The following is a 24,907-nucleotide window of genomic DNA, read 5'->3' as shown; positions in this document are numbered from 1 at the left end:
TCCATCTTTACCATTCAGTTACACTCCCTCTTTACCATTCAGTTACACTCCATCTTTACCATTCAGTTACACTCCATCATTAGCATTCAGTTACACTCCATCTTTACCATTCAGTTACACTCCATCATTACCATTCAGTTACACTCCATCTTTACCATTCAGTTACACTCCCTCTTTACCATTCAGTTACACTCCATCTTTACCATTCAGTTACACTCCCTCTTTACCATTCAGTTACACTCCATCTTTACCATTCAGTTACACTCCATCTTTACCATTCAGTTACACTCCATCTTTACTATTCAGTTACACACCATCTTTACCATTCAGTTACACTCCATCTTTACCATTCAGTTACACTCCATCTTTACCATTCAGTTACACTCCATCTTTACCATTCAGTTACACACCATCTTTACCATTCAGTTACACTCCATCTTTACCATTTAGTTACACTCCATCTTTACCATTCAGTTACACACCATCTTTACCATTCAGTTACACTCCATCTTTACCATTTAGTTACACTCCATCTTTACCATTCAGTTACACTCCATCTTTACCATTCAGTTACACTCCATCTTTACCATTCAGTTACACTCCCTCTTTACCATTCAGTTACACTCCATCTTTACCATTCAGTTACACTCCATCATTAGCATTCAGTTACACTCCATCTTTACCATTCAGTTACACTCCATCATTACCATTCAGTTACACTCCATCTTTACCATTCAGTTACACTCCCTCTTTACCATTCAGTTACACTCCATCTTTACCATTCAGTTACACTCCATCTTTACCATTCAGTTACACTCCCTCTTTACCATTCAGTTACACACCATCTTTACCATTCAGTTACACTCCATCTTTACCATTCAGAACTGTTTTTTTATTATTTTATTTCCAAAGTCTACAAATTACAAACACACACACACACACACACACACACACACACACACACACACATACACACACACACACACACATACACACACACACACACACACACACACACACACACACACACACACACACACACACACACACACACACACACACACTGCAATCATTTCCAAAGCTAGTCTATGTATTATTTGTAATAACAGCTATACCTTCCCTCTTTTTTTATTAACATCCTTTTCTCCTTTCTATTTCCTGGATGTGATGTCACATGGCCTCATCCCCAGCATCTATAATCTCATCCATCTCTGTGACAAGCTTCATTATGAGGGGATCCAGTGATGCACAGCACCTCTCATTAGGCTAGGAACACACACACACACACACACACACACACACACACACACACACACACACACTCAAAAGCACGTACACACACGTACACAACACACACACATGCATCAATTCACACACACACACACACATACACACACACACACACAGACCTCTGTTGCACTAACACTTTTGGGCCAGTAATGAAACTGCCTACAAGTGCTGTGCTGGTTGGGGGGAGAGATCGAACCAAAATGGCCTCTATTGGCAGGGACTAATAGTAGACTCACCGTTCCCCTCTCACAAACCTCTAAGGACTCAGTTGCACTAACACATAAAGGCCGGTATTGTAACTGCTAACCAGTTCGGTGCAACATTGACCCACAATAGCCTACATTAGCTAGGGTTCTAAATGGGGACTCACCGCTCTGCTCCTGCTGCACCCCCGCTGCTAACAGGTCTGGTTCTCCCAGGCTGATGTCATTCAGACAGCTTCCTAGACACTCCACACACAGCAGCTTACACCACTCTTCTGCATCCAGCTCTACAAAGAGTTAAAGCAAGAGTTAAACACACACACACACACAGTTTACACTACTCCTCTGTATCCAGATTACACAAAGTTAGAAAAGTACACACACACACACACACACACACACATAGATGAATCATATAGCACTTGGGACAAAAAAAGCCCTCGGACGTGACTACCGGTAATGGTAACGGTAACTGGGGGAAAATATATCTGATCGATTCCCTGCTGATGAAAAGAGGCAAGCAGTTCATGAAAACAAAACACTAGATGAATGGTGAATGTCCTCTCTCATCTCTCTCTCCCCTCTCCTCCCTCCCTCCCCCTAACCCTCTCTCTCTCCTCACTCTCTCCTCACTCCACCTAACCATCTCTCTCTCCCCTCTCCTCCCTCCCTCCCCCTAACCCTCTCTCTCTCCCCTCGCTCTCCTCACTCCACCTAACCCTCTCTCTCTCCCCTCTCCTCCCTCCCTCCCCCTAACCCTCTCTCTCTCCCCTCTCTCTCCTCACTCCACCTAACCCTCTCTCTCTCCCCTCTCTCTCCTCACTCCACCTAACCCTCTCTCTCTCCCCTCTCCCCTCTCTCCTCCCTCCCCCTAACCCTCTCTCTCTCCCCTCTCCTCCCTCCCTCCCCCTAACCCTCTCTCTCTCCCCTCTCTCTCCCCTCTCTTCCCTCTCTCCCCCTAACCCTCTCTCTCTCCCCTCTCTTCCCTCTCTCCCATAACCCTCTCTCTTCCCTCTCTCTCCTCCCTCCCTCCCTCCCCCTAACCCTCTCTCTCTTCCCTCTCTCTCTTCCCTCTCTCCCCCTAACCCTCCTCTCCCCTCTCTTCCCTCCCTCCCCATAACCCTCTCACTCTCACTCTCCCCTCTCTCCCCTCTCTTCCCTCTCTTCCCCTAACCCTCTCTCTCTTCCCTATCTCTACTCCCTCCCTCCCTCCCCCTAACCCTCTCTCTCTTCCCTCTCTCTCCTCCCTCCCTCCCCCAAACCTCTCTCTCTCCCCTCTCTCTCTCCCCTCAATTCCCTCTCTCCCCCTAACCCTCTCTCTTCCCTCTCTCTCCTCCCTCCCTCCCCCTAACCTTCTCTCTCCCCTCTCTTCCCTCTCTCCCCCTAACCCTCTCTCTCTTCCCTCTCTCTCCTCCCTCCCTCCCCCTAACCTTCTCTCTCCCCTCTCTTCCCTCTCTCCCCCTAACCTTCTCTCTCCCCTCTCTTCCCTCTCTCCCCCTAACCCTCTCTCTCTTCTCTCTCTCCCCTCCTCCCTCTCTCCCCCTAACCTTCTCTCTCCCCTCTCTTCCCTCTCTCCCCCTAACCCTCTCTCTCTTCTCTCTCTCCCCTCCTCCCCTCTCCCCTATAAGGTAAAATAAATCTGGTCTAAAGTACTTGACCACGAGATCCCAGATTTAACCATCCATCACTTTTTTCTTTGTTCCAAGCTATATCACACAATATTTTAGATACAGGCGGTTTTTAAAGGGCCATAGAGTTCTGTCTGCTTTGTGTTTACTTTTTGCTATGAAAAATTGAGTATTTTGATATGGTGACAACCCTAATCTGTACTGTCCTTCTAAAGCACATCCAGTAAAGATCTGGGATCAGGCCATAAAGTATTTTTTTCATGGATAGGTTTGATCAACAAGCGGAGCAAAGGGGGATCGACTGATGTTCTCAACACCAGAACATCAATAGCCTATTATCAAAATAGGGTGACATAATTAATTGGTGCGAAGTCTGGGTGTAACAAACAATTAACAGGATGGGGAAATTGTGAGATGCATCACAAAATTAATTATCTCAACGTATTTCTCTCTCACTGACACAGGCACTCACACTCACACACACAAACACATACAGTGCCTTCGGAAAGTATTCAGACCCCTTGACTTTTTCCACATCGTGTTACGTTACAGACTTATTATAAAATGGATTAAATAAATAAAAAATCCTCATCAATCTACACACAATACCCCATACTGACAAAATGAAAACAGGTTTTTAGAAATGTTTGCAAATGTATTAAAGATAAAAAAACAGAAATACCTTATTAAATAAGTATTCAGACCCTTTGCTATGAGACACGAAATTGAGCTCAGGTGCATCCTGTTTCCATTGATCATCCTTGAGATGTTTCTACAACTTGATTGGAGTCCACCTGTGGTAAATTCAATTGATTGGACATGATTTGGAAAGACACACCTGTCTATATAAAGGTCCCACAGTTGACAGTGCATGTCAGAGCAAAAACCAAGCCATGAGGTCGAAGGAATTGTCCGTAGAGCTCCGAGACAGGATTGTGTCAAGGCACAGATTTTGGGAAATGTACCAAAAAATGTCTGCATCATTGAAGGTCCCCAAGAACACAGTGGCCTCCATCATTCTTAAATGGAAGAAGTTTGGAACCACCAAGACTCTTCCTAGAGCTGGCCACCCGGCCAAACTGAGCAATCGGGGGAGAAGGGCCTTGGTCAGGGAGGTGAACAAGAACCTGATGGTCACTCTGACAGAGCTCCAGATTTCCTTTGTGGAGATGGGAGAACCTTCCAGAAGGACAACTATCTCTGCGGCACTCCACCAATCAGGCCTTTATGGTAGAGTGGCCAGACGGAAGCCACTACTCAGTAAAAGGCACATGACAGCCCACTTGGAGTTTGCCAAAAGGCAGCTAAAGACTCTCAGACCATGAGAAACAAGATTCTCTGGTCTGATGAAACCAATATTGAACTCTTTGGCATGAATGCCAAGTGTCACGTCTGGAGGAAACCTGGCACCATCCCTATGGTGAAGCATGGTTGTGGCAGCATTGTGGTTCACCTTCCAACAGGACAACGACCCTAAGCACACAGCCAAGACAACGCAGGAGTGGCTTCGGGACAAGTCTCTGAATGTCCTCGACTGGCCCAGCCAGAGCCAGAGCCTGGACTTGAACCTGATCGAACATCTCTGGAGAGACCTGAAAATAGCTGTGCAGCAACTCTCCCCATCCAACCTGACACAGCTAGAGAGGATCTGCAGAGAAGAATGGGAGAAACTCCCCAAATACAGGTGTGCCAAGCTTGTAGTGTCATACCCAAGAAGACTCAAGTCTGTAATCGCTGACAAAGGTGCTTCAACAAAGTACTGAGTAAAGGGTCTGAACACTTATGTAAATGAGATATTTCAGTTTTTTAAATTTGTTTAATTGACCTGACTGACCCTCTATATACAGTAGCTGCTGACCCTGGAACGGACCCTATATATAGCTGCTGACCCTAGAACTGTCCCTGTATATAGCTACTGACCCTGGAACTGACCCTGTATATAGCTGCTGACCCTGGATCTGTCCCTGTATATAGCTACTGACCCTGGATCTGTCCCTGTATATAGCTACTGACCCTGGATCTGTGCCTGTATATAGCTAACTTACTGTACTTCTCGTTTTCTTCTTATTTCTTATTTGTATTTTTTGTGTGTTTTTTTCTACCTCATGTTATTTTTAGTACTACATTGATATTGATTACTACATTATTGGGTTTGGAGTTAGAAAGGCATTTCACTGTCCTTCACGTGACATTAAAACACACAAACCACACACGCTGCTGTGGGCACAAAGTCTTGAAAAGCTCAAAACTATTCAACTGTTTAATTATCCAGTAAGTGGAGGCTGATGGTTTCATGAATAACATTATCACTTCATCACATGGCAGACAGATACAGTAGACAGTTGTTGGTGAATACCAATATCTTCCTTTAAAGATGAAAAATGCTCTGTTTCCAATGTCTGTAGGACTCCAGATGGTAGAGTTTGGGTGAGAGTTACTGAGCTATGAAATGAGAGTCAGACTGAGTTGTTTATCTCCTTCTCTCTTGTCTCTGTTATCTCCCTGGTCTCTGTAATCACCCTGGTCTCTGTAATCACCCTGGTCTCTGTAATCTCCCTGGTCTCTGTAATCTCCCTGGTCTCTGTAATCACCCTGGTCTCTGTAATCTCCCTGGTCTCTGTAATCTCCCTGGTCTCTGTAATCACCCTGGTCTCTGTAATCACCCTGGTCTCTGTAATCTCCCTGGTCTCTGTAATCTCCCTGGTCTCTGTATTCTCCCTGGTCTCTGTAATCTCCCTGGTCTCTGTATTCTCCCTGGTCTCTGTAATCACCCTGGTCTCTGTAATCTCCCATGTCTCTGTAATCTCCCTGGTCTCTGTAATCTCCCTGGTCTTTGTAATCTCCCAGGTCTCTGTAATCTCCCTGGTCTCTGTAATCTCCATGGTCTCTGTAATCACCCTGGTCTCTGTAATCTCCCTGGTCTCTGTAATCTCCCTGGTCTCTGTAAACTCCCTGGTCTCTGTAATCTCCATGGTCTCTGTAATCTCCCTGGTCTATGTAATCTCCCTGGTCTCTGTAATCACCCTGGTCTCTGTAATCACCCAAGTCTCTGTAATCTCCCTAGTCTCTGTAATCATCCTGGTCTCTGTAATCACCCTGGTCTCTGTAATCTCCCTGGTCTCTGTAATCTCCCAGGTCTCTGTAATCTCCCTGGTCTCTGTAATCTCCCTGGTCTCTGTAATCTCCCTGGTCTCTGTAATCTCCCTGGTCTCTGTAAACTCCCTGGTCTCTGTAATCTCCCTGGTCTCTGTAATCTCCCTGGTCTATGTAATCTCCCTGGTCTCTGTAATCACCCTGGTCTCTGTAATCACCCTAGTCTCTGTAATCTCCCTGGTCTCTGTAATCTCCCTGGTCTCTGTAATCTCCCTGGTCTCTGTAATCTCCCTGGTCTCTGTAATCTCCCTGGTCTCTGTAATCTCCCTGGTCTCTGTAATCTCCCTGGTCTCTGTAATCTCCCTGGTCTCTGTAATCTCCCTGGTCTCTGTTATCGCTCTGCTCTCTGTGTTCTCCCTGGTCTCTGCTATCTGTGTGTGTGTGTGTGTGTGTGTGTGCATGTGCGTGTGTGTTGAAAGTGGAACTGACAGCATTTTAACTACGTTGCAGACATGAAACAAACAGCCAATCAAATCAAATCAAATCAAATTGTATTGGCCACATGCGCCGAATACAACAGGTGCAGACATTACAGTGAAATGCTTACTTACAGCCCTTAACCAACAGTGCATTTATTTTAAATAAAAAAGTAAAATAAAACAACAACAAAAAAGTGTTGAGAAAAAAAGAGCAGAAGTAAAATAAAATAACAGTAGGGAGGCTATATATACAGGGGGGTACCGGTGCAGAGTCAATGTGCGGGGGCACCGGCTACTTGAGGTAGTTGAAGTAATATGTACATGTGGGTAGAGTTAAAGTGACTATGCATAAATAATTAACAGAGTAGCAGCAGCGTAAAAAGATGGGGTGGGGGGCCAGTGCAAATAGTCTGGGTAGCCATGATTAGCTGTTCAGGAGTCTTATGGCTTGGGGGTAGAAGCTGTTGAGAAGTCTTTTGGACCTAGACTTGGCACTCCGGTACTGCTTGCCGTGCGGTAGCAGAGAGAACAGTCTATGACTAGGGTGGCTGGAGTCTTTGACAATTTTGAGGGCCTTCCTCTGAGACCGCCTGGTATAGAGGTCCTGGATGGCAGGAAGCTTGGCCCCAGTGATGTACTGGGCCGTACGCACTACCCTCTGTAGTGCCTTGCGGTCGGAGGCCAAGCAGTTGCCATACCAGGCGGTGATGCAACCAGTCAGGATGCTCTCGATGGTGCAGATGTAGAATTTTTTGAGGATCTGAGGACCCATGCCGAATCTTTTCAGTCTCCTGAGGTGGAATAGGCTTTGTCGTGCCCTCTTCACGACTGTCTTGGTGTGTTTGGACCATGATAGTTCGTTGGTGATGTGGACACCAAGGAACTTGAAGCTCTCAACCTGTTCCACTACAGCCCCGTCGATGAGAGTGGGGGCGTGCTCAGTCCTCTTTTTTTTCCTGTAGTCCACAATCATCTCCTTTGTCTTGGTCACGTTGAGGGAGAGGTTATTATCCTGGCACCACACGGCCAGGTCTCTGACCTCCTCCCTATAGGCTGTCTCATCGTTGTCGGTGATCAGGCCTACCACTGTTGTGTCGTCGGCAAACTTAATGATGGTGTTGGAGTCGTGTCATAATATCAATCATAATATCCCAGTTTATGCTACAAAACCAACTTTATTGGTTTTAAAAATAGGTTATATTTGACTCAACATTCCATGACGTACACTAAGGCATTGTTGGCAGAATAGATGGATGCAGTTCAATGCATGATTAATATAATTCCCCAATACATTTCTTGGTAGTCCCAAATATATTGCTATCACGTTGTAAATCCCAGCTGGCCTGGTACATTGTTTGCTGCCTACATTCGGGTTCACTGTTTTAGTTTCAATGACTCCATATTTTGGACAATGTAACTAAGGCTGGGAATGTCAACACAGTCTAACTATCAATGATCACAAGTCAGTCATAACGTGGCTAACAGGCTAGCGTATCTATTTATGTAGCAAGCTAAAAACACAGAGCCTAACCTTAGCTAGATGGCTATCTAGCGAGCTGCTAGGAGGATGTCATGTCATGCCATTGGAGGAGTGGGTATAGCTAGCTGCTAGGAGGATGTCATGTCATGCCATTGGAGAAGTGGGTGAGTGGATTACTTTTTCCCCTCATATTGTTTTTCGGTGGCTGTACACAGCTAGAGATGCAGGTGTCATTTGGTTAGCTAGCAAGAACTTGAATGACTGCTGTTCAGTTAGCATATCTCTTGCGTTCGCAAATTCACTCTGGCTATCTACTCCGATTTCAGAGCACTCTCGTCTGAGTGTGCCCGAACACAGAACAACTGGTGAATTTACGAACGCGCAACAACCCGCTAGATATTACCGGTGTCAGTAAACGTAGGCAAAAAAAGTAATAGTTAGTCAAGAACACTCTAGATAACATGTAAACAGCCTAGCCAGCTCTGCTACGGCGAGTAAAATGGTCTCTCATTTGTGTCTGGAAGTTGCTAGCTAACTTTAGCCAGTTAGCTTGGGTGCTTGGTTGGGACCAGAATGCATTGACAGGCAAGCTGCAGAAGGACGAGTAGGCTACAGTTCCTCATCGTTTATCAGTGCAATTTTGACGGCCAACTAGTGTCATGGGCCTCTCACTCCACCGGGTTACCACCTTAATTTTCTTCCACTCTGCTCACCACTCTCTCTACTCAGCCTAACTAGCTCCACCTGTCCCTGCTCTGCTCTGCTCTAATTACTCTGCCAGCTGCGCTGCATTACCCACTACCTCTCCCAGTATTTAAGGCCCTGTCTTTCAGCTCTCCGGTGTCAGATCGTCTGCAAAGCTCACACCCGGAACCTGTTTGCTCGCGCTTCTGGCTCACCCTGGTTTTGTGACCCCGGACCTGCCTGATTTTTGGATACTCTTCTGCCCCAGGAGATCCAGACCTGCTTCTGCCATTACGACTCCTGACTACTCTTCAATCCCGGTAACTCTGACCAGCCTTCTGCCTTGCTACTACGTATTTTGGATGTCCCTTGAACTGTACTGCTGCCTTGTTTCATTCCGCCCTGTTGTGTCTGTGTCTCCCCCCCCCCAGGACTTCTGGACCACCCACCACCGGCTTCATAGGACGCATCGCTGCCACTGGGGGGGGCACAGACCCAGCACATTGGACGGGATCCCTGTTACCCCTGGAGCCTTCATTCACTCCCTACTTCCCTTTTCCCTTAAGTTTTAATAAACTTTCTGGTGTGACGCAATTGTGGTCCTCTGGTCGTCTGTCTGAACCGTGACAGTACGATCTGACCATTATGGACTCAGCGCACACTTTCCCCGACATGGAAACCGATGAGCATGAGCAGCAGTTCCAGCAGCAGCAACAACAACTCGCCATGATCATTCAACTCCTCACCAACCTTACCCCAGCCAGTCTGCCCACCAGCCCTGCCCCCGAGTTACCTGCCCCGGTCATTGCAGCCGCTGCTCCGGAACCCAAGATTGGAAACCCCGAGCGGTTCAACGGCGATTCAACCCAGGTCCGGCCATTCCTGACTAGCTGCCGACTTCAGTTCTCCTTGCAGCCAAGGACCTTCGCCACGGAGGGGGCTAAAGTTGGGTATGCCATCACTCACCTGACGGGCCGAGCTCGACTCTGGGGAACAGCAGAGTTCGAACGTCAAACCCCCGCATGTGCAACCTTCGACCTGTTTGCTGAGGAGATGCTGAGGGTGTTTGACCTGGATTCACCAACCGCAGAGGCGTCTCGTGAACTGTTCAGTATTCGACAAGGCAGACGTACAGTCGCAGACCATTCCATCGACTTCCGAACCCTGGCTAGACGAAGTTCTTGGAACACACCATCGTTGGTGGACGCGTTCTTCCATAGTTTGGCTGACTATATCAAGGACGAGTTGGTCTCCCATGAACTGCCTTCCACTCTTGATGAAGCCATCGCACTGACTGTCAGGATCGACAGAAGGATACAGACCCGTCGTCGTGAGAGGGGGCGCCAAGGTCCACCTACTACCGGCATTCGGAGAGATCCGACTGGGCTCCTGTCATCTACTGCCACTCACCCAGGTCAGCTTGATCAGTCTGAGCCTATGGAGATTGGGCGAGCCTCTCTCACTCCTGCAGAGCGCCAGCGCCGCTTCACCTCAAACCTCTGCCTCTATTGTGGAGGTGATGGACATCGTGTGGTAACCTGCCCTTTAAAGGGCCGAAGCTCACCGGGCATAGGGGGAGTCCGGTTGAGTTCAATGACCATCCAGTCCTCCGACCGCAAACCCCTGCTGCAAGTTCACCTCCGCCTCTCTGACTCAACTCACACCCTGGCTGCTCTGGTGGATTCTGGCGCCGAAGCCAACATAATGGACATCAAGCTGGCACGCCAACTGGGACTGGAGAACCTCCGTTTGACACCTCCTATTCCTGCCCGGGCACTGGACGGACACTTACTCGGATCGGTCACTCATGTCACGGCCCCGGTCTCGATGGGTCTGTCCGGAAACCATCAAGAAACTATCCAGTTTCACCTGCTCCCCTCTCCAGGCCAACCCCTCATCCTGGGTTACCCATGGCTCCGCCGGCACAACCCTCAGCTCGACTGGGTGACCGGGGTGATCAGGGAGTGGGGAGAGGACTGCTACCGAACCTGCCTGCTTGCTGCCGCACTACCCCCTCGGCCAGTACCTACTAACTCCGCTCCTGACCTCTCCAATGTCCCAGAATGCTACCATGGTCTCAGAGAGGTGTTTAACAAAGCAAGAGCCACATCTCTGCCCCCTCACCGACCGTACGACTGTGCCATCGACCTCCTCCCTGGAACAGCCCCTCCAAAGGGTCGTCTTTATTCGTTGTCTGCTCCTGAAAGAAAGTCCATGGAGGACTACATCAATGGCTCTCTGTCCGCAGGATTAATCCGTTCATCTTCATCTCCTGCTGGTGCTGGCTTCTTCTTTGTGGGGAAGAAGGACGGATCTCTTCGCCCCTGCATCGACTACAGGGGACTCAACGACATCACAGTGAAAAACCGTTACCCTCTGCCTCTGCTCACCTCTGCTTTTGAGTTGCTCCAGGGAGCCACTGTTTTTACCAAGTTGGATCTCAGAAACGCTTACCACCTAGTGCGGATCCGGGAGGGAGATGAATGGAAAACCGCATTCAATACACCAACAGGCCACTACGAGTATCTGGTTATGCCTTTTGGCCTCACCAATGCTCCTGCTGTGTTCCAGGCTCTAGTGAATGATGTACTGCGGGACATGTTAAACAAGTTTGTCTTCGTTTACCTGGATGACATCTTAATCTACTCCAGAAACCTGTCTGAACACACCCGCCATGTCCAGCAAGTCCTTCATCGTCTTCTGGAGAATTCCCTCTACGCCAAGGCAGAGAAATGTGAGTTTCACGTCAAGACAGTGGCCTTCCTGGGGTACATAGTGGCAGAGGGAAGTATCCAAATGGATCCTGCCAAAGTATCAGCAGTCACTTCATGGCCAGTTCCGGAGAACAGAAAGAAGCTGCAACAGTTTCTGGGGTTTGCTAACTTCTATAGGAAGTTTATCCGGAACTACAGTACCGTTGCTGCCCCTCTCACTGCTCTAACCAGCACCAAGCAACCCTTCACCTGGACCCCAGCAGCCGACAAAGCCTTCAGTACCCTCAAGGTGAGGTTCACCTCCGCTCCCATCCTCCAGATGCCTGATGTGGACCGGCAATTCATTGTGGAGGTGGACGCCTCGGATGTGGGAGTTGGTGCTGTGATTTCTCAGTGGGCTGCGGAGGATAGGAAGCTCCATCCCTGTGCCTTTTTCTCACGTCGGTTGTCCCCCTCTGAGTGCAATTACGACATAGGGAACCGTGAGCTGCTGGCTGTGAAGCTTGCCTTGGAGGAGTGGCGTCACTGGCTGGAGGGGTCCACCATTCCATTTCTCGTTTGGACCGATCATAAGAACTTGGAGTACATCCGCACGGCCAAACGGTTGAACTCCAGGCAGTCCCGCTGGGCCCTGTTCTTCACCAGGTTTAATTTCACTCTGTCATACCGGCCTGGATCACGCAACACCAAGCCAGACGCCCTCTCCCGTCAATTCCAGAAGGATGACACCCCCTCCAAGGACCCTGTGTCGATTCTGCCAAGTCCCTGCATCGTTGCAGCTCTGACCTGGGCTGTTGAGGAACAGGTGCTGGAGGCTCTCCGTAACCAGCCAGGTCCCAGCACTTGCCCAGCTGACCGCCTTTTTGTCCCCGAAGACCTGAGGTCCCAGGTCGTTCAGTGGGGACATGACTCCCGCCTAGCTTGTCACCCTGGCTCCACCCGCACTTACAACCTGCTCGCCCAGAGGTTCTGGTGGCCCTCTCTGAGGAAGGATGTACGGGAATTCGTCCAAGCCTGCCCCATCTGCAACCAACACAAGTCGTCCTGCCAGCCCCCAGCCGGATTGCTGCAGCCCCTGCCTGTGCCCAGACGTCCCTGGTCTCACATCGCCCTTGACTTTGTCACGGGGCTGCCCCCTTCAAGTGGCATGACCGTCATTCTCACCATCGTTGACCGTTTCAGCAAGATGGCACACTTCATTCCCCTCCCCAAGCTCCCAACCGCCAAGGAGACCGCCCAGGTGGTCCTGGAACACGTCTTCCGGATCCACGGACTGCCAAAGGATGTAGTTTCTGACCGTGGTCCACAATTCTCCTCCGCTTTTTGGAAGGAGTTCTGTCACCTGCTGGGAGCCACAGTCAGTCTGACTTCCGGATTCCATCCCCAATCCAATGGGCAGTCAGAGCGGGCTAATCAGGAGCTCGAGAAGGCACTGCGATGCATGACTTCACGCAACCCCCACTCCTGGTCGCAGCAATTGACATGGGTGGAGTACGCACACAATTCTCTGACCTGCTCTGCCATCGGTATGTCCCCTTTCCAATGTGTTTATGGATACCAGCCTCCTCTATTTGCCAGCCAGGAAGAGGAGGTTACTTGCCCATCTGCACTTGCTTTTGCCCGTCGATGTCGCCGCACCTGGTCACAAGCCCGAGCCACACTCCTCAGATCCGTTGCCAGCTACACTACCGGGGCCAACCGTCGGAGAATTCCTGCTCCCACCTACCATGTTGGTCAAAGGGTGTGGTTGTCATCGAAGAACCTGCCACTCAGGGTGGAGTCGCAGAAGTTGGCACCTCGGTTCATTGGCCCATTCCCTATCATAAGAGTGATTAGCCCAACTGCTGTCCGGCTCCAACTGCCTAATTCCCTGAGGGTGCACCCCACTTTCCATGTGTCTAAGATTAAGCCCATCCATGAGAGTCCGCTGGTCCCTGCTGCGCCTTGTCCTCCTCCTCCACGGCTCGTCGATGGTGGTCTGGTTTACACCGTCCGCCGCCTGCTTCGGTCCAGACGGAGGGGTAGGGGTCTCCAGTACCTCATTGACTGGGAGGGCTATGGACCTGAGGAAAGGACCTGGGTGCCAGCTAGTCGGATTGTGGATAGGACTCTCATCACCGCTTTCCACCAACGGCATCCTGATCAACCTGCAATCCGTAGGGGCCGCCCCAGAGGGGTCCCTAACCGTCCTGCCCGCTCGGCTTCCTGTCCTGTGCCTGATCCTGTCTCGGGACCTGTCCCATCTCCCGACCACGGCCCTCCGGCTTCCTCCGAGGATGAGGACGTTCACTCGGACCGTTCGGAGGAGTTCTAGCCCTCCTCCGGCTCCCCTCCTCCCGCCCGGCGTGGTGTTGCTCTTGGGACTTCTGGGGCCGTCCCTTGGGGGGGGGGTTCTGTCATGGGCCTCTCACTCCACCGGGTTACCACCTTAATTTTCTTCCACTCTGCTCACCACTCTCTCTACTCAGCCTAACTAGCTCCACCTGTCCCTGCTCTGCTCTGCTCTAATTACTCTGCCAGCTGCGCTGCATTACCCACTACCTCTCCCAGTATTTAAGGCCCTGTCTTTCAGCTCTCCGGTGTCAGATCGTCTGCAAAGCTCACACCCGGAACCTGTTTGCTCGCGCTTCTGGCTCACCCTGGTTTTGTGACCCCGGACCTGCCTGATTTTTGGATACTCTTCTGCCCCAGGAGATCCAGACCTGCTTCTGCCATTACGACTCCTGACTACTCTTCAATCCCGGTAACTCTGACCAGCCTTCTGCCTTGCTACTACGTATTTTGGATGTCCCTTGAACTGTACTGCTGCCTTGTTTCATTCCGCCCTGTTGTGTCTGTGTCTCCCCCCCCCAGGACTTCTGGACCACCCACCACCGGCTTCATAGGACGCATCGCTGCCACTGGGGGGGGCACAGACCCAGCACATTGGACGGGATCCCTGTTACCCCTGGAGCCTTCATTCACTCCCTACTTCCCTTTTCCCTTAAGTTTTAATAAACTTTCTGGTGTGACGCAATTGTGGTCCTCTGGTCGTCTGTCTGAACCGTGACAACTAGCTGAACAAGTTTGTGAAGGTTTATCTAATGTTCCTTTGTTAGATTTTAGCTCATCTTGCTCTGGCTAGCATTAGTTGTTGATCTTGTTGTTGTTGTTGATGTGCATAATTGAGAGAGAGAGAGAGAGAGAGAGAGAGAGAGAGCCCACCTTTTCATGGTTGTTTGATCAATAGGACTGTATAGTTCCCAAATGTAAGAGGACTCCTGTGGTGTTTGCATATTTGCAGAAATATTTTGTGGCTTTTGGCGAATGCGTTCTAATGATCTAAAGTCATGCTGTTGCAACTGCCTGTAAACACACAGTCCAGTTCAAAGTGAGTGATGGCAGGCCTGTGTGGCAAATGGCTTGTTTGTATAAAGGCCTACTGTAGCTCTGATTGGCTATGAACGCACCAGTCTGTGTAGACTTCTGTATTGGACGAGACAGATGTTTTTATTAGTCTTTATTTACTGCAGTGTCTTATAATTGTCCAAACGCACGGCCGCTTTCCCATATTGCTATAGAATTTTCACAAATGCCTTAGTATTCGTAAATCCCAAACATTCTAAGAATGTATGAAAACGTGAAATTGACCATATCTAAGTGCTCGCTTGTCAGAAAATGTTTTAACAAGTGTAATATTCTTCCTAGGGGTGTATATGAACAGATTTGAAAATACGATTTCAGTTTGATTGCTGTTTGCCAAACCTATTGCCTGAAAGGATGGAAAATGTAGGTTTTGAAGGGTAAAGGGTCTGTTACATAGACTGACCATGCCTGGGGTTGTTCACACACACACACACACACACACACACACACACACACACACACACACACACACACACACACACACACACTCACACAAATCTCTGTACTTAAGAGCCCCTGTTGGTCCATTTCCTCCCTCGCTGAGCCTGTGTCCTCTGAGTGTATCTGAAGTCTAAACTCACACAGACTGTTAGAGCTGCTGAGTGGAAAATCACCAACGCAAACACTTCATCAGTGTGCCACCGTGCATTCCACTGCTGGCTTGCCTCTGAAGCTAAGCAGGGTTGGTCCTGGTCAGTCCCTGGATGGGAGACCAGATGCTGCTGGAAGTGGTGTTGGAGGGTCAATAGGAGGTGCTCTTTCCTCTCGTCTAAAGGAGATCCCAGGGCAGTTATTGGGGACATTGCCCTGTGTAGGGTGCTGTCTTTTGGATGGGACGTTAAACGGGTGTCCTGACTCTCTGTGGTCACTAAAGATCCCATGGCACTTATCGTAAGAGTAAGTGCGTTAACCCCGATGTCCTGGCTACATTTACCACAGAGAGGACTAGCTGATTCTGGAACAGTACCACAGAGAGAGAGAGGAGGAAGTGAAGGGCATGCAGGTTAGACTCCTGCATGGGGTGTACATTCTAGAGAGATAGAAAAAGTGTGTGAGGGCAGGAAGTGAATGACCCCGTGGTGGACACAGAGGACACAGCCCTCCATATGGCAAGGGACTCAGCCGTGGGCATGTAACTGCTGAGCCGTGTGTCTGAGCTAGTGTGAGAGAGAGAGAGAGAGAGAGAGAGAGAGAGAGAGAGAGGAGAATGAAGGAGATAGAATTCACTGCACCCCATAAGGCACATAATCTCTCCTCTGAGATCCACAAGTGTAATAGATCTCTCTCTCTCTCTCTCATCCCCACTCTCTCTCGCTCTCGCTCTCTTTCAATCTCCCCATCTTTCTCTCTCTTTTTCCCTACCCATCCAATATCCATCCTTCTCTGTTTCTCTTTAGTTCTCTATAAAGACTCTTAACACTATTAACTCAGCCAATCCCTGCAGTAGAATTAATTACAAACCTGTATCAGATCACAGCATTCTTTCTGCTCTACCAGGATCCAGAGGGTTTGCAATAATATATTGTTACAATGTACAATTGGACTGAATCACAAACAAAGTAATGCCCAAGTACCTGCAATATCAGAACCCCACCCCCTGACACAATAACACACATCCTTTTTAGCTAATACAATACAATACAATGACCGGTGCTTGGGACAGCTTCAGCACTCAGTTGTCTTTCTCCCTCAAACTCTCCAACATTCCCCTTCTCTCTTTCCTTCTCTCTCTTCTCCTGCTTTCTCCCTTTCTCTCATCTGACCTCTTCATCCCACTATCCCTCCCTCCCTCCCTCCCTCCTTCCCTCCCTACCTCCCTCCATTTCCCAGGGTTGCATTGCTTACCTGACTCACAGGCAAATGTCTTGGGCATCTCGTCGTAGAAGATGATTGCCACAGCGTGTTTCTTGGTCTCCCTCGGCATCCGTGTAATGTTCTTGATATTGTGAAGCGCCGTGATCTAAAGACAGACAGAACAACAAAACATTAAAGCAAAATCAACAAGACGACAGCCGAGGGGCCTAACCATGCGAACACATCGTCCAGTTATGTTAGGTTCAGAATTAAACTGAACAAGATACAGAACTGTAATCCACCTTGTAAGTTGGTTGTTCGACTGGTTTCCTTAACTGATAATTAATCATCTAAAATTACTGTTGGTGATGTTCTGTACATCCAGAATCGCAAAAACAAAATGTCATTTTATCATATATCATATTTATTTAAACAATATTCAATATCTTAAGCTCTGTGAGACCTGTTGAAATTAGCTATATGAATGCAATTCAATACCATTACTATCATTTTATTCAGATAAATCAATGGAAATTGTGTAAAGTAGGCCATTTAAATTGTCTAATGGTTCATAACAAGCTTGTCTTGTATGGATCAACTCACTCTCCTAAATGAGAGTTTGGATTTCTGTAGCTCTGGCCCGAACTAAAAACACAACAGGAGCCATGGTGAACCTGCTTCACTTTGCAAATGACCACTAAAGATCCAATCGATACTCAGGACCAGAATCAAAAAGCTACTACATCATGTTAACTCCGGGAGTGATTGAATACAACAAAGAGAGAAGGTTGTATTTAATTGAATATATTGTGCATTTATAGGGCTGTTTTATTCAACAATGCGCTCTCCGTTCGCTGTTGGACAGATAAGAGCCATTACACGATTGTAGAGCGCTCGCTCTGAGCAAACTGTGGACACAATGCCTGATGGGAATGTATTAGGTGGGCTCACTGCCCATATACTGTAGTATAATGTGCAGGGGCATGTGTAGTATAATGTGCGTGTGCATGTGCGTGTGCGTGTGTGTGTGCGTGTGTTGCCCATATAGTAAAAACCTGACTGTTAACGCTCAGGGCTGAGAAGCATACAGTACTTCCATGCCGCATGCGGAATAAAGATGTTTATGTTTCTTAAGATTAATGTTTCAGTTACAGCATTTTATAGGGTCAAGACTGTTGTGAAACTGCGTAACAAGGCATTGTGACGTGAGGTTGTTCAAATCTGGGACTGAATTCCATTTTTCAGTTATGCTATAGTATTCATTATCCAGAAAATATCATTGATTCCATCTGTCTGCCTTTTATATGTGAGGAAGTGAATATGAAGAGAAAGTGGTTCATATCTTCCTACAGAAACACAATTATAACACAGAACTGCCAACCAAAGATCACATCGGCACTGGAGCTTTGTGGGCATGTGTGGTTAGCCAGCCCTCCCCCTCCCCCTCCCCCTCCCCTCCCCCCTCCTCCCCTCCCCTATCCTCCCTTCACCAATCCCTCTCCTCTCTCCTCTCCTCCCCCTCCCATCCCCTCCCCCCTCCTCTCCACTCCTGTCCTCCCTTCCCCAATCCCTCTCCTCTCTCCTCTCCCCTCCCCTCCCCTATCATCCCTTCCCCCTATCCCTCTCCTCTCTCCTCTTTCCTCTCCTCCCCCTCCCCTCCCCCTCTCCTATCATCCCTTCCCCAATCCCTCTCCTCTCTCCTCTCCCCTCCCCTCCCCTATCATCCCTTCCCCCTATCCCTCTCCTCTCTCCTCTTTCCTCTCCTCCCCCTCCCCTCCCCCTCTCCTATCATCCCTTCCCCAATCCCTCTCCTCTCTCCTCCCCCTCCCCTCCCCTCTCCTCCCTTCCCCCTATCCCTCTCCTCTCTCCTCTCCTCCTCCTCCCCTCCCCTATCCTCCCTTCCCCTCCCCCCTCCCTTCCCCTATCGCTCCCCTCCCCCCTCCCCTCCCCTCCCCTATCCTCCCTCTCCTCTCCTCTCTCCTCTCCTCCCCCTCTCCCCTCTCCTCTCCTCTCCTCTCCTCTCCTCTCCTCTCCTCTCCTCTCCTCTCCTCTCCTCTCCTCTCCTCTCCTCTCCTCTCCTCTCCTCTCCTCTCCTCTCTCCTCTCCTCTCCTCTCCTCTCCTCTCCTCTCCTCTACTCTCCGAACAAAGTTGTTGTCAAAGAACATAGAGCCCAGAGGCATAAACTCTGTAAAAGTCACTGCTCTGCACTTCACTGCTTATTTGCACTCTATGCAAATATTTATGCACAAAACCACTGGCTGCATTATTTGGCTGCAACTGCCAAAACAGTAAACAAGGGAGATATTCAGAGTGGAAGATATAAAGAACACGAAGCAACTTTCAAAACACAAAAACAAATCCACTGTTGTTGTTGTTGTTGTTGTTGTTGTTGTTGTTGTTGTTGATGAATCAGTGAAAGTGTCTGTTTTCCCTGCAGCACTCTTCTGGATCCCCTCGGATGAAACCTTTCCTAATCTTTGTGGGGATTCTGGGGAAGTATTATCAGGTGCACTGGTGCATGTGTTCTGTCATCTTTCAGTCCACTGCTGTGTATAGCAGACCTCTCTGGGAGAAGGTGACACTACACAGAGGTTCCAGTAGACCGTATGATGTAGTAGAAACAGATGTTTCATTCCAAACAGATCCTTGGACTATTCCATGAGTTTTATGTAACCTATGTAGTCTCACATAGACAGATGTGGTACTCTAGTAATTGTTCTGGATCCTAACCCGATAAGCATGGCACATGGGGTTACTGTGTATCAACAGAAGCTTGAAATTGATGCAAACAAAACCACACAACGCAATGAAAGATTTCCTCGCAAGTATCAGCTATAGAGCGCTGCTTGAAAGCATGTGAACCCGACAGGTCTGGTCATTATTTTGCTATAAAATATTAAAATAAACATATAATATCCTTATCTAAACCCCAATTTGTAATAAAGACATTCCAAGTAAATGACAGAAACAAAAAAAAGATGATATGTTCATTGTTTATTTAACAAAAGTGGTTTATTTAACAGAAACTTATGTGTGCAAAAATCTAATCAAATCAAAATCAAATTGTATTTGTCACATGCGCCGAATACTGATAGTGTAATAGACAGTGTGTTACAGAGCATTAAAAAGCCCCTCTCACAATACAGCCACACATTAAAGAGCCCCTCTCACAATACAGCCACACATTAAAGAGCCCCTCTCACAATACAGCCACACATTAAAAAGCCCCTCTCACAATACAGCCACACATTAAAAAGCCCCTCTCACAATACAGCCACACATTAAAGAGCCCCTCTCACAATACAGCCACACATTAAAAAGCCCCTCTCACAATACAGCCACACATTAAAAAGCCCCTCTCACAATACAGCCACACATTAAAGAGCCCCTCTCACAATACAGCCACACATTAAAGAGCCCCTCTCACAATACAGCCACACATTAAAAAGCCCCTCTCACAATACAGCCACACATTAAAAAGCCCCTCTCACAATACAGCCACACATTAAAAAGCCCCTCTCACAATACAGCCACACATTAAAAAGCCCCTCTCACAATACAGCCACACATTAAAAAGCCCCTCTCACAATACAGCCACACATTAAAAAGCCCCTCTCACAATACAGCCACACATTAAAAAGCCTCTCTCACAATACAGCCACACATTAAAAAGCCTCTCTCACAATACAGCCACACATTAAAAAGCCCAGCCACATCAAAACCCTCTGGTGTCCCAGCCAGCTAGTCCCTACCTGAGGCTCCATCTCCTCTCCCCTCATTACTACAGCAGAGCCACATTACCCACTTAACATCATCTTCCTGGCCACTGATAATGAGGCCTAATTGGGGTATTTTCAAAGGGTTTAAGAAGCGGGAAAATAAATATTATAACCCAGATTATCCTCCAATCTGGCCTTAAATGGCCATGTACTCTTAAGAGGACTGGCCACCCCTCAGAGCCTGGTTCCTCTCTAGGTTTCTTCCTAGGTTCCTGCCTTTCTAGGGAGTTTTTCCTAGGTTTCTGTAGAGCACTTTGTGACATCTGCTGATGTAAAAAGGGCTTTATAAATACATTTGATTGACAAGCCCCGGAGGAACGAGATAAAGTGGTCAAATGTGCCTTAATGGATTCTTAACAGCAATATTTACCCCATATGTAACACTTTAATGAAAGATAAAAATAGGATTGTTTGGTGTCGGTTTGAGTGTAATATGATTTATTCCGATTTATCTGTAATAAAAGAAGTGCTCTGCGAAATTTTCTGTGGTGAAATGGCAGTTGGAGCTTGTTATTGGGTAAACGTCAAGGTTGTGGCTAAATTATGATGGGCGGCGGACGCCGTTGGAAGGGTCAACAGACTCAGACAAATGAACATCTGTCTGTCTGGCTTTATGCTGCGCCTAAAAACTTATCTGTCTACTGGGTGTATCCTTCATTTCCAAAAAAAAGACAGTGACAGTATATAAAGTGATGTTTAGTGTTTACCTTGTGAATGCTTCGGAAGTATGCTGCCTTCTCGTCTGGGTATTTCTCTAACCTCCTTGGGCCTTTACTGGATGCCTTCTTAAACACCAGCCAACACCTCCTGAAGATCTATGGAGAACACATGGAGAACAGAACCATCAAAACATTTAGGTCATTCAGAACCCCCAGCAGAAGAACCCAAAACCATGGAGAACACATGTGGAGAGCACATGGAGAAAATAACCATCAGAACCTTTAGGTCCATCAGAACCCTAGCAGAAAACCTCCAAAACATGGAGATGTTCCCCTGTAGAACTCCATCAGAAGAACCCCAAACTATGGAGATGTTCCCCTGTAGAACTCCATCAGAAGAACCCCAAACTATGGAGATGTTCCCCTGTAGAACTCCATCAGAAGAACCCCAAACTATGGAGATGTTCCCCTGTAGAACTCCATCAGAAGAACCCCAAACTATGGAGATGTTCCCCTGTAGAACTCCATCAGAAGAACCCCAAACTATGGAGATGTTCCCCTGTAAAATATCAGAAGAACCCCAAACTATGGAGATGTTCCCCTGTAGAACTCCATCAGAAGAACCCCAAACTATGGAGATGTTCCCCTGTAGAACTCCATCAGAAGAACCCCAAACTATGGAGATGTTCCCCTGTAGAATATCAGAAAACCAAACCATGGAGATGTCCATTAATAAACCAACAGACAATGAAAGCTTTGAAGTCTGAAAATAGCTATTATTATACAGATGTCATTACACAGCCAAACAAAACAAAATGCTGACATTGTCAAGGGCATTTTTTTATCATAACACAATGAAATGTATTAATTTAGAAGTGTATAAAACAACAAAAAAACTCAAACAAATGTAATACATGAATAAGCATCTTCACTAATTAATTTTACCATCTCCTTTCCAAGCGTTCCAGCCAGCCTCCCTCAATATTTATCTGTGTGGATATTAATCCAGACTCAATGAGATGCTCACCGGTGCATCACCACATGAATAACTCACAAACGACTTCCTCTCAGTCAGTTGAACCTGGGCTGTTTGTGCAAGCATCTATTTAGCAACTCAGACCTATTTGTTTGGACACAGTATCAGACACAGACAAAAGTTTATTCTCACAAAGAAAGATTGAAGGGAACATCTGGTAGAGGGCAGGTATACAAGATGGCTTATTGAATACACAGCGGTACAAATCACCTCAAGATAAAAACATAATATTCAATATCAATAAGTTAGACTAAATATTAACATTAAATATATTTGACGGTAATAACATTCAATCTGGATAATAACACAAAACAAATTATAAGGCTAGAGAAATGTATCGACAAATATTACAACAACACGCAACACTCAAACATGACGGAAGATAAACGAGGAGAACCAATCTCCAAGAGAAAACGCGACTCGTCAACTGATACAGATGATTTATGCTTTTCACCACTCGGACTGGTAAGTGTGGAAAGCGACCTGTTGAAGTCGATAAATGACAAACTGGGCATACTGGAGTTGGTCAGTAATGATGTAAAAGAGTTGAAGGCGAGTCTTGAATTGAGTGACGGAAAATCTGCGATAATGGAGAGCGATACAAAAAACTGAAAGGGACAGTCACTAGGATGGAAACGGACATTAAGGAACTTAAAAAGGATAACAACTTTCTGAGAGAAGCCTTACTAGATATACAAACTAGATCGATGAGAGAAAATCTAGTACTTACGGGTATCCAGGAAAAGGAGGGAGAGATTACAGAAAAAATTGTGAAGGACTTCTTTCTTCGTACAAAGAGGACAAAGATATGAGAGTCCAATCGTTGCCAAATTTGCTTTTTTTAAAGAATAAAGTAATGGTTAAAAGCCTAGGTAAAAGACTTGCTGGCACGAAAATAGGCATGAATGATCAGTTCCCGAAGGAGATTGCAGAACAGCGCCAGGTTCTGTACCCAATCTTCAAGGAAAATTGATTAAAAGGGAAGCGTGTTGCTCTTGATGTCGATAAACTGTATATTGACAACCAAATGTTCCACGACACAAAGACCACTCCATGGCTATTCTGAAAGTTCTAATAGAGGAGTCGAATAATGGAACACCCAATACTAGTCATGGTAGGGATTGTAATAATAAAACACATTTATAATATTTATAGTATTTTATAAAGGGATAAGACGGTATTACAAGAAAAGATAACAAGCAAAATAACAAATCTTCAACTAAATTAGAACACAAGTACTCAATCAACATAGTGGAGATAAAAACATAGCAAACAGAAGACATAGAAGGCACAGTATGTGGGTGTGGATGAATTGTGATGGAAGGTGTGGTGTGCGTTTTTGTGTTTGAATAAGTGTGACATTAAGCGAGTGAGAAAGGAAATGGTTGCATATCCCAGAACCAACGTGTGTCTGTGAGCAGGGGTTGTGATAGAGAGCTTTCAAGTTGTGCAGATGTTGAGTGTGCAAAGGGGTTGAGTGTGTTAGAGTATGTGCGTGTGTTTATCCCACATCTGTTGCAAGGGGGAAAGGATGTTAGGGAGAATATAGGATGAACCACTATAATTATTTGCTAAAATAATAATTGCTTGTCAAAAATGTAATGTAATACAATGGCAATCCGGGTTATAGGTTAAAATCCTACGCAGGAACTGCCAACATTATTATGGATATTAATTGATAATGATGGAAAATAAGATATGCAAGATATTTCAATAGATATATATTTTTAAATAGCTATATATATATATATATATATATATATATATATATATATATATATATATATATATATTGAGGTGAGAGCATTGGAAATACTTTTGGTGGTTGCCCTGCTTCTGTTTTGTGGGTGGCACTGTGTGCTGTTTTCGATGGATGGGTCCTGGCCTCTCGGGGCCCTAGGGATCCGGAGGGACGGGGGTGGTATGCCGATCACTGGGATGACGGCCCAACTTGGGATGGGGAGGGGCTTTAGCGGGGGGATTAGTGGAGAACAATTGGAGGGTTACTTAGTAGCAATGCAAATACCATGGCACAGCTACATGGACACTCAATCACTATGGTATTTTTATTGGTAAATTTACAAACATATATAATGATAAATAGATTTGAAACGTGTATCTCATTATGGTATATGGTGAAATAAGTATAACCAGTTATAATTGTAATGGCTTAGCAGATAATAACAAAAAAAGAACAATATTTACATGGCTCAAAGAGAAGGAATATAATATATATTGTTTACAGGAAACTAATTCTATAATTCTCGATGAAATATACTTCTCCCATGGGAAAGAAACTCAAAAGGGGTGATGATATTAATTAACAGTAATTTCGATCCGAATGTGCAAATTGTCCAAACAGATACACAAGGTAGATGGATTATTTTAAATATGCTATTGGACCATAAACAGATATGACTCATTAACCTTTAAGGACCAAATAATGGTGATCCACACTTCTTTGACAATATATATAATAAATTATCAACCCTGCAAGCAATTCAAGACTCTATTATTATGGTGGGAGATTATAATATCGTTTTAAATAGCTCAATGGACCGTAAAGGAAATCACACTACAAACAATCACCCTCATGCTCTTAAGGAAATTGTGAATGTCATGGATACATTAGAACTAGTAGATATATGGAGGCTTAAATATC

At 46.6% G+C, this 24,907-nt stretch overlaps 1 protein-coding gene across 1 annotated transcript in view; it reads right to left on the bottom strand.

The window, feature by feature from the left end:
• Nucleotides 1-21,359, bottom strand: part of LOC311123169 (docking protein 6-like) — a gene marked incomplete at its 3' end in the record, with an annotated part of 47,629 nt that extends 26,270 nt beyond the window's left edge. Inside the window, exons 1-3 of the mRNA XM_084197432.1 lie at nucleotides 21,258-21,359; nucleotides 16,822-16,936; nucleotides 1,661-1,780 (exon numbers count right to left, since the gene is read on the bottom strand). Of these exons, the coding sequence (XP_084053558.1) occupies nucleotides 1,661-1,780; nucleotides 16,822-16,900 (199 nt within the window). The 5' untranslated portion in view covers nucleotides 16,901-16,936; nucleotides 21,258-21,359. The remainder of the gene's footprint in view (nucleotides 1-1,660; nucleotides 1,781-16,821; nucleotides 16,937-21,257) is intronic.
• Nucleotides 21,360-24,907: the final 3,548 nt, after the last annotated feature.

The sequence above is a fragment of the Coregonus lavaretus genome, assembly GCF_964263955.1.
Source record: "Coregonus lavaretus genome assembly, contig: HAP1_SCAFFOLD_187, whole genome shotgun sequence".
In the NCBI taxonomy this organism is placed as follows: Eukaryota; Metazoa; Chordata; class Actinopteri; order Salmoniformes; family Salmonidae; genus Coregonus; species Coregonus lavaretus.
Note: the sequence above shows the minus strand (reverse complement) of the source record. Positions and strands in the feature narration are given on the sequence as shown.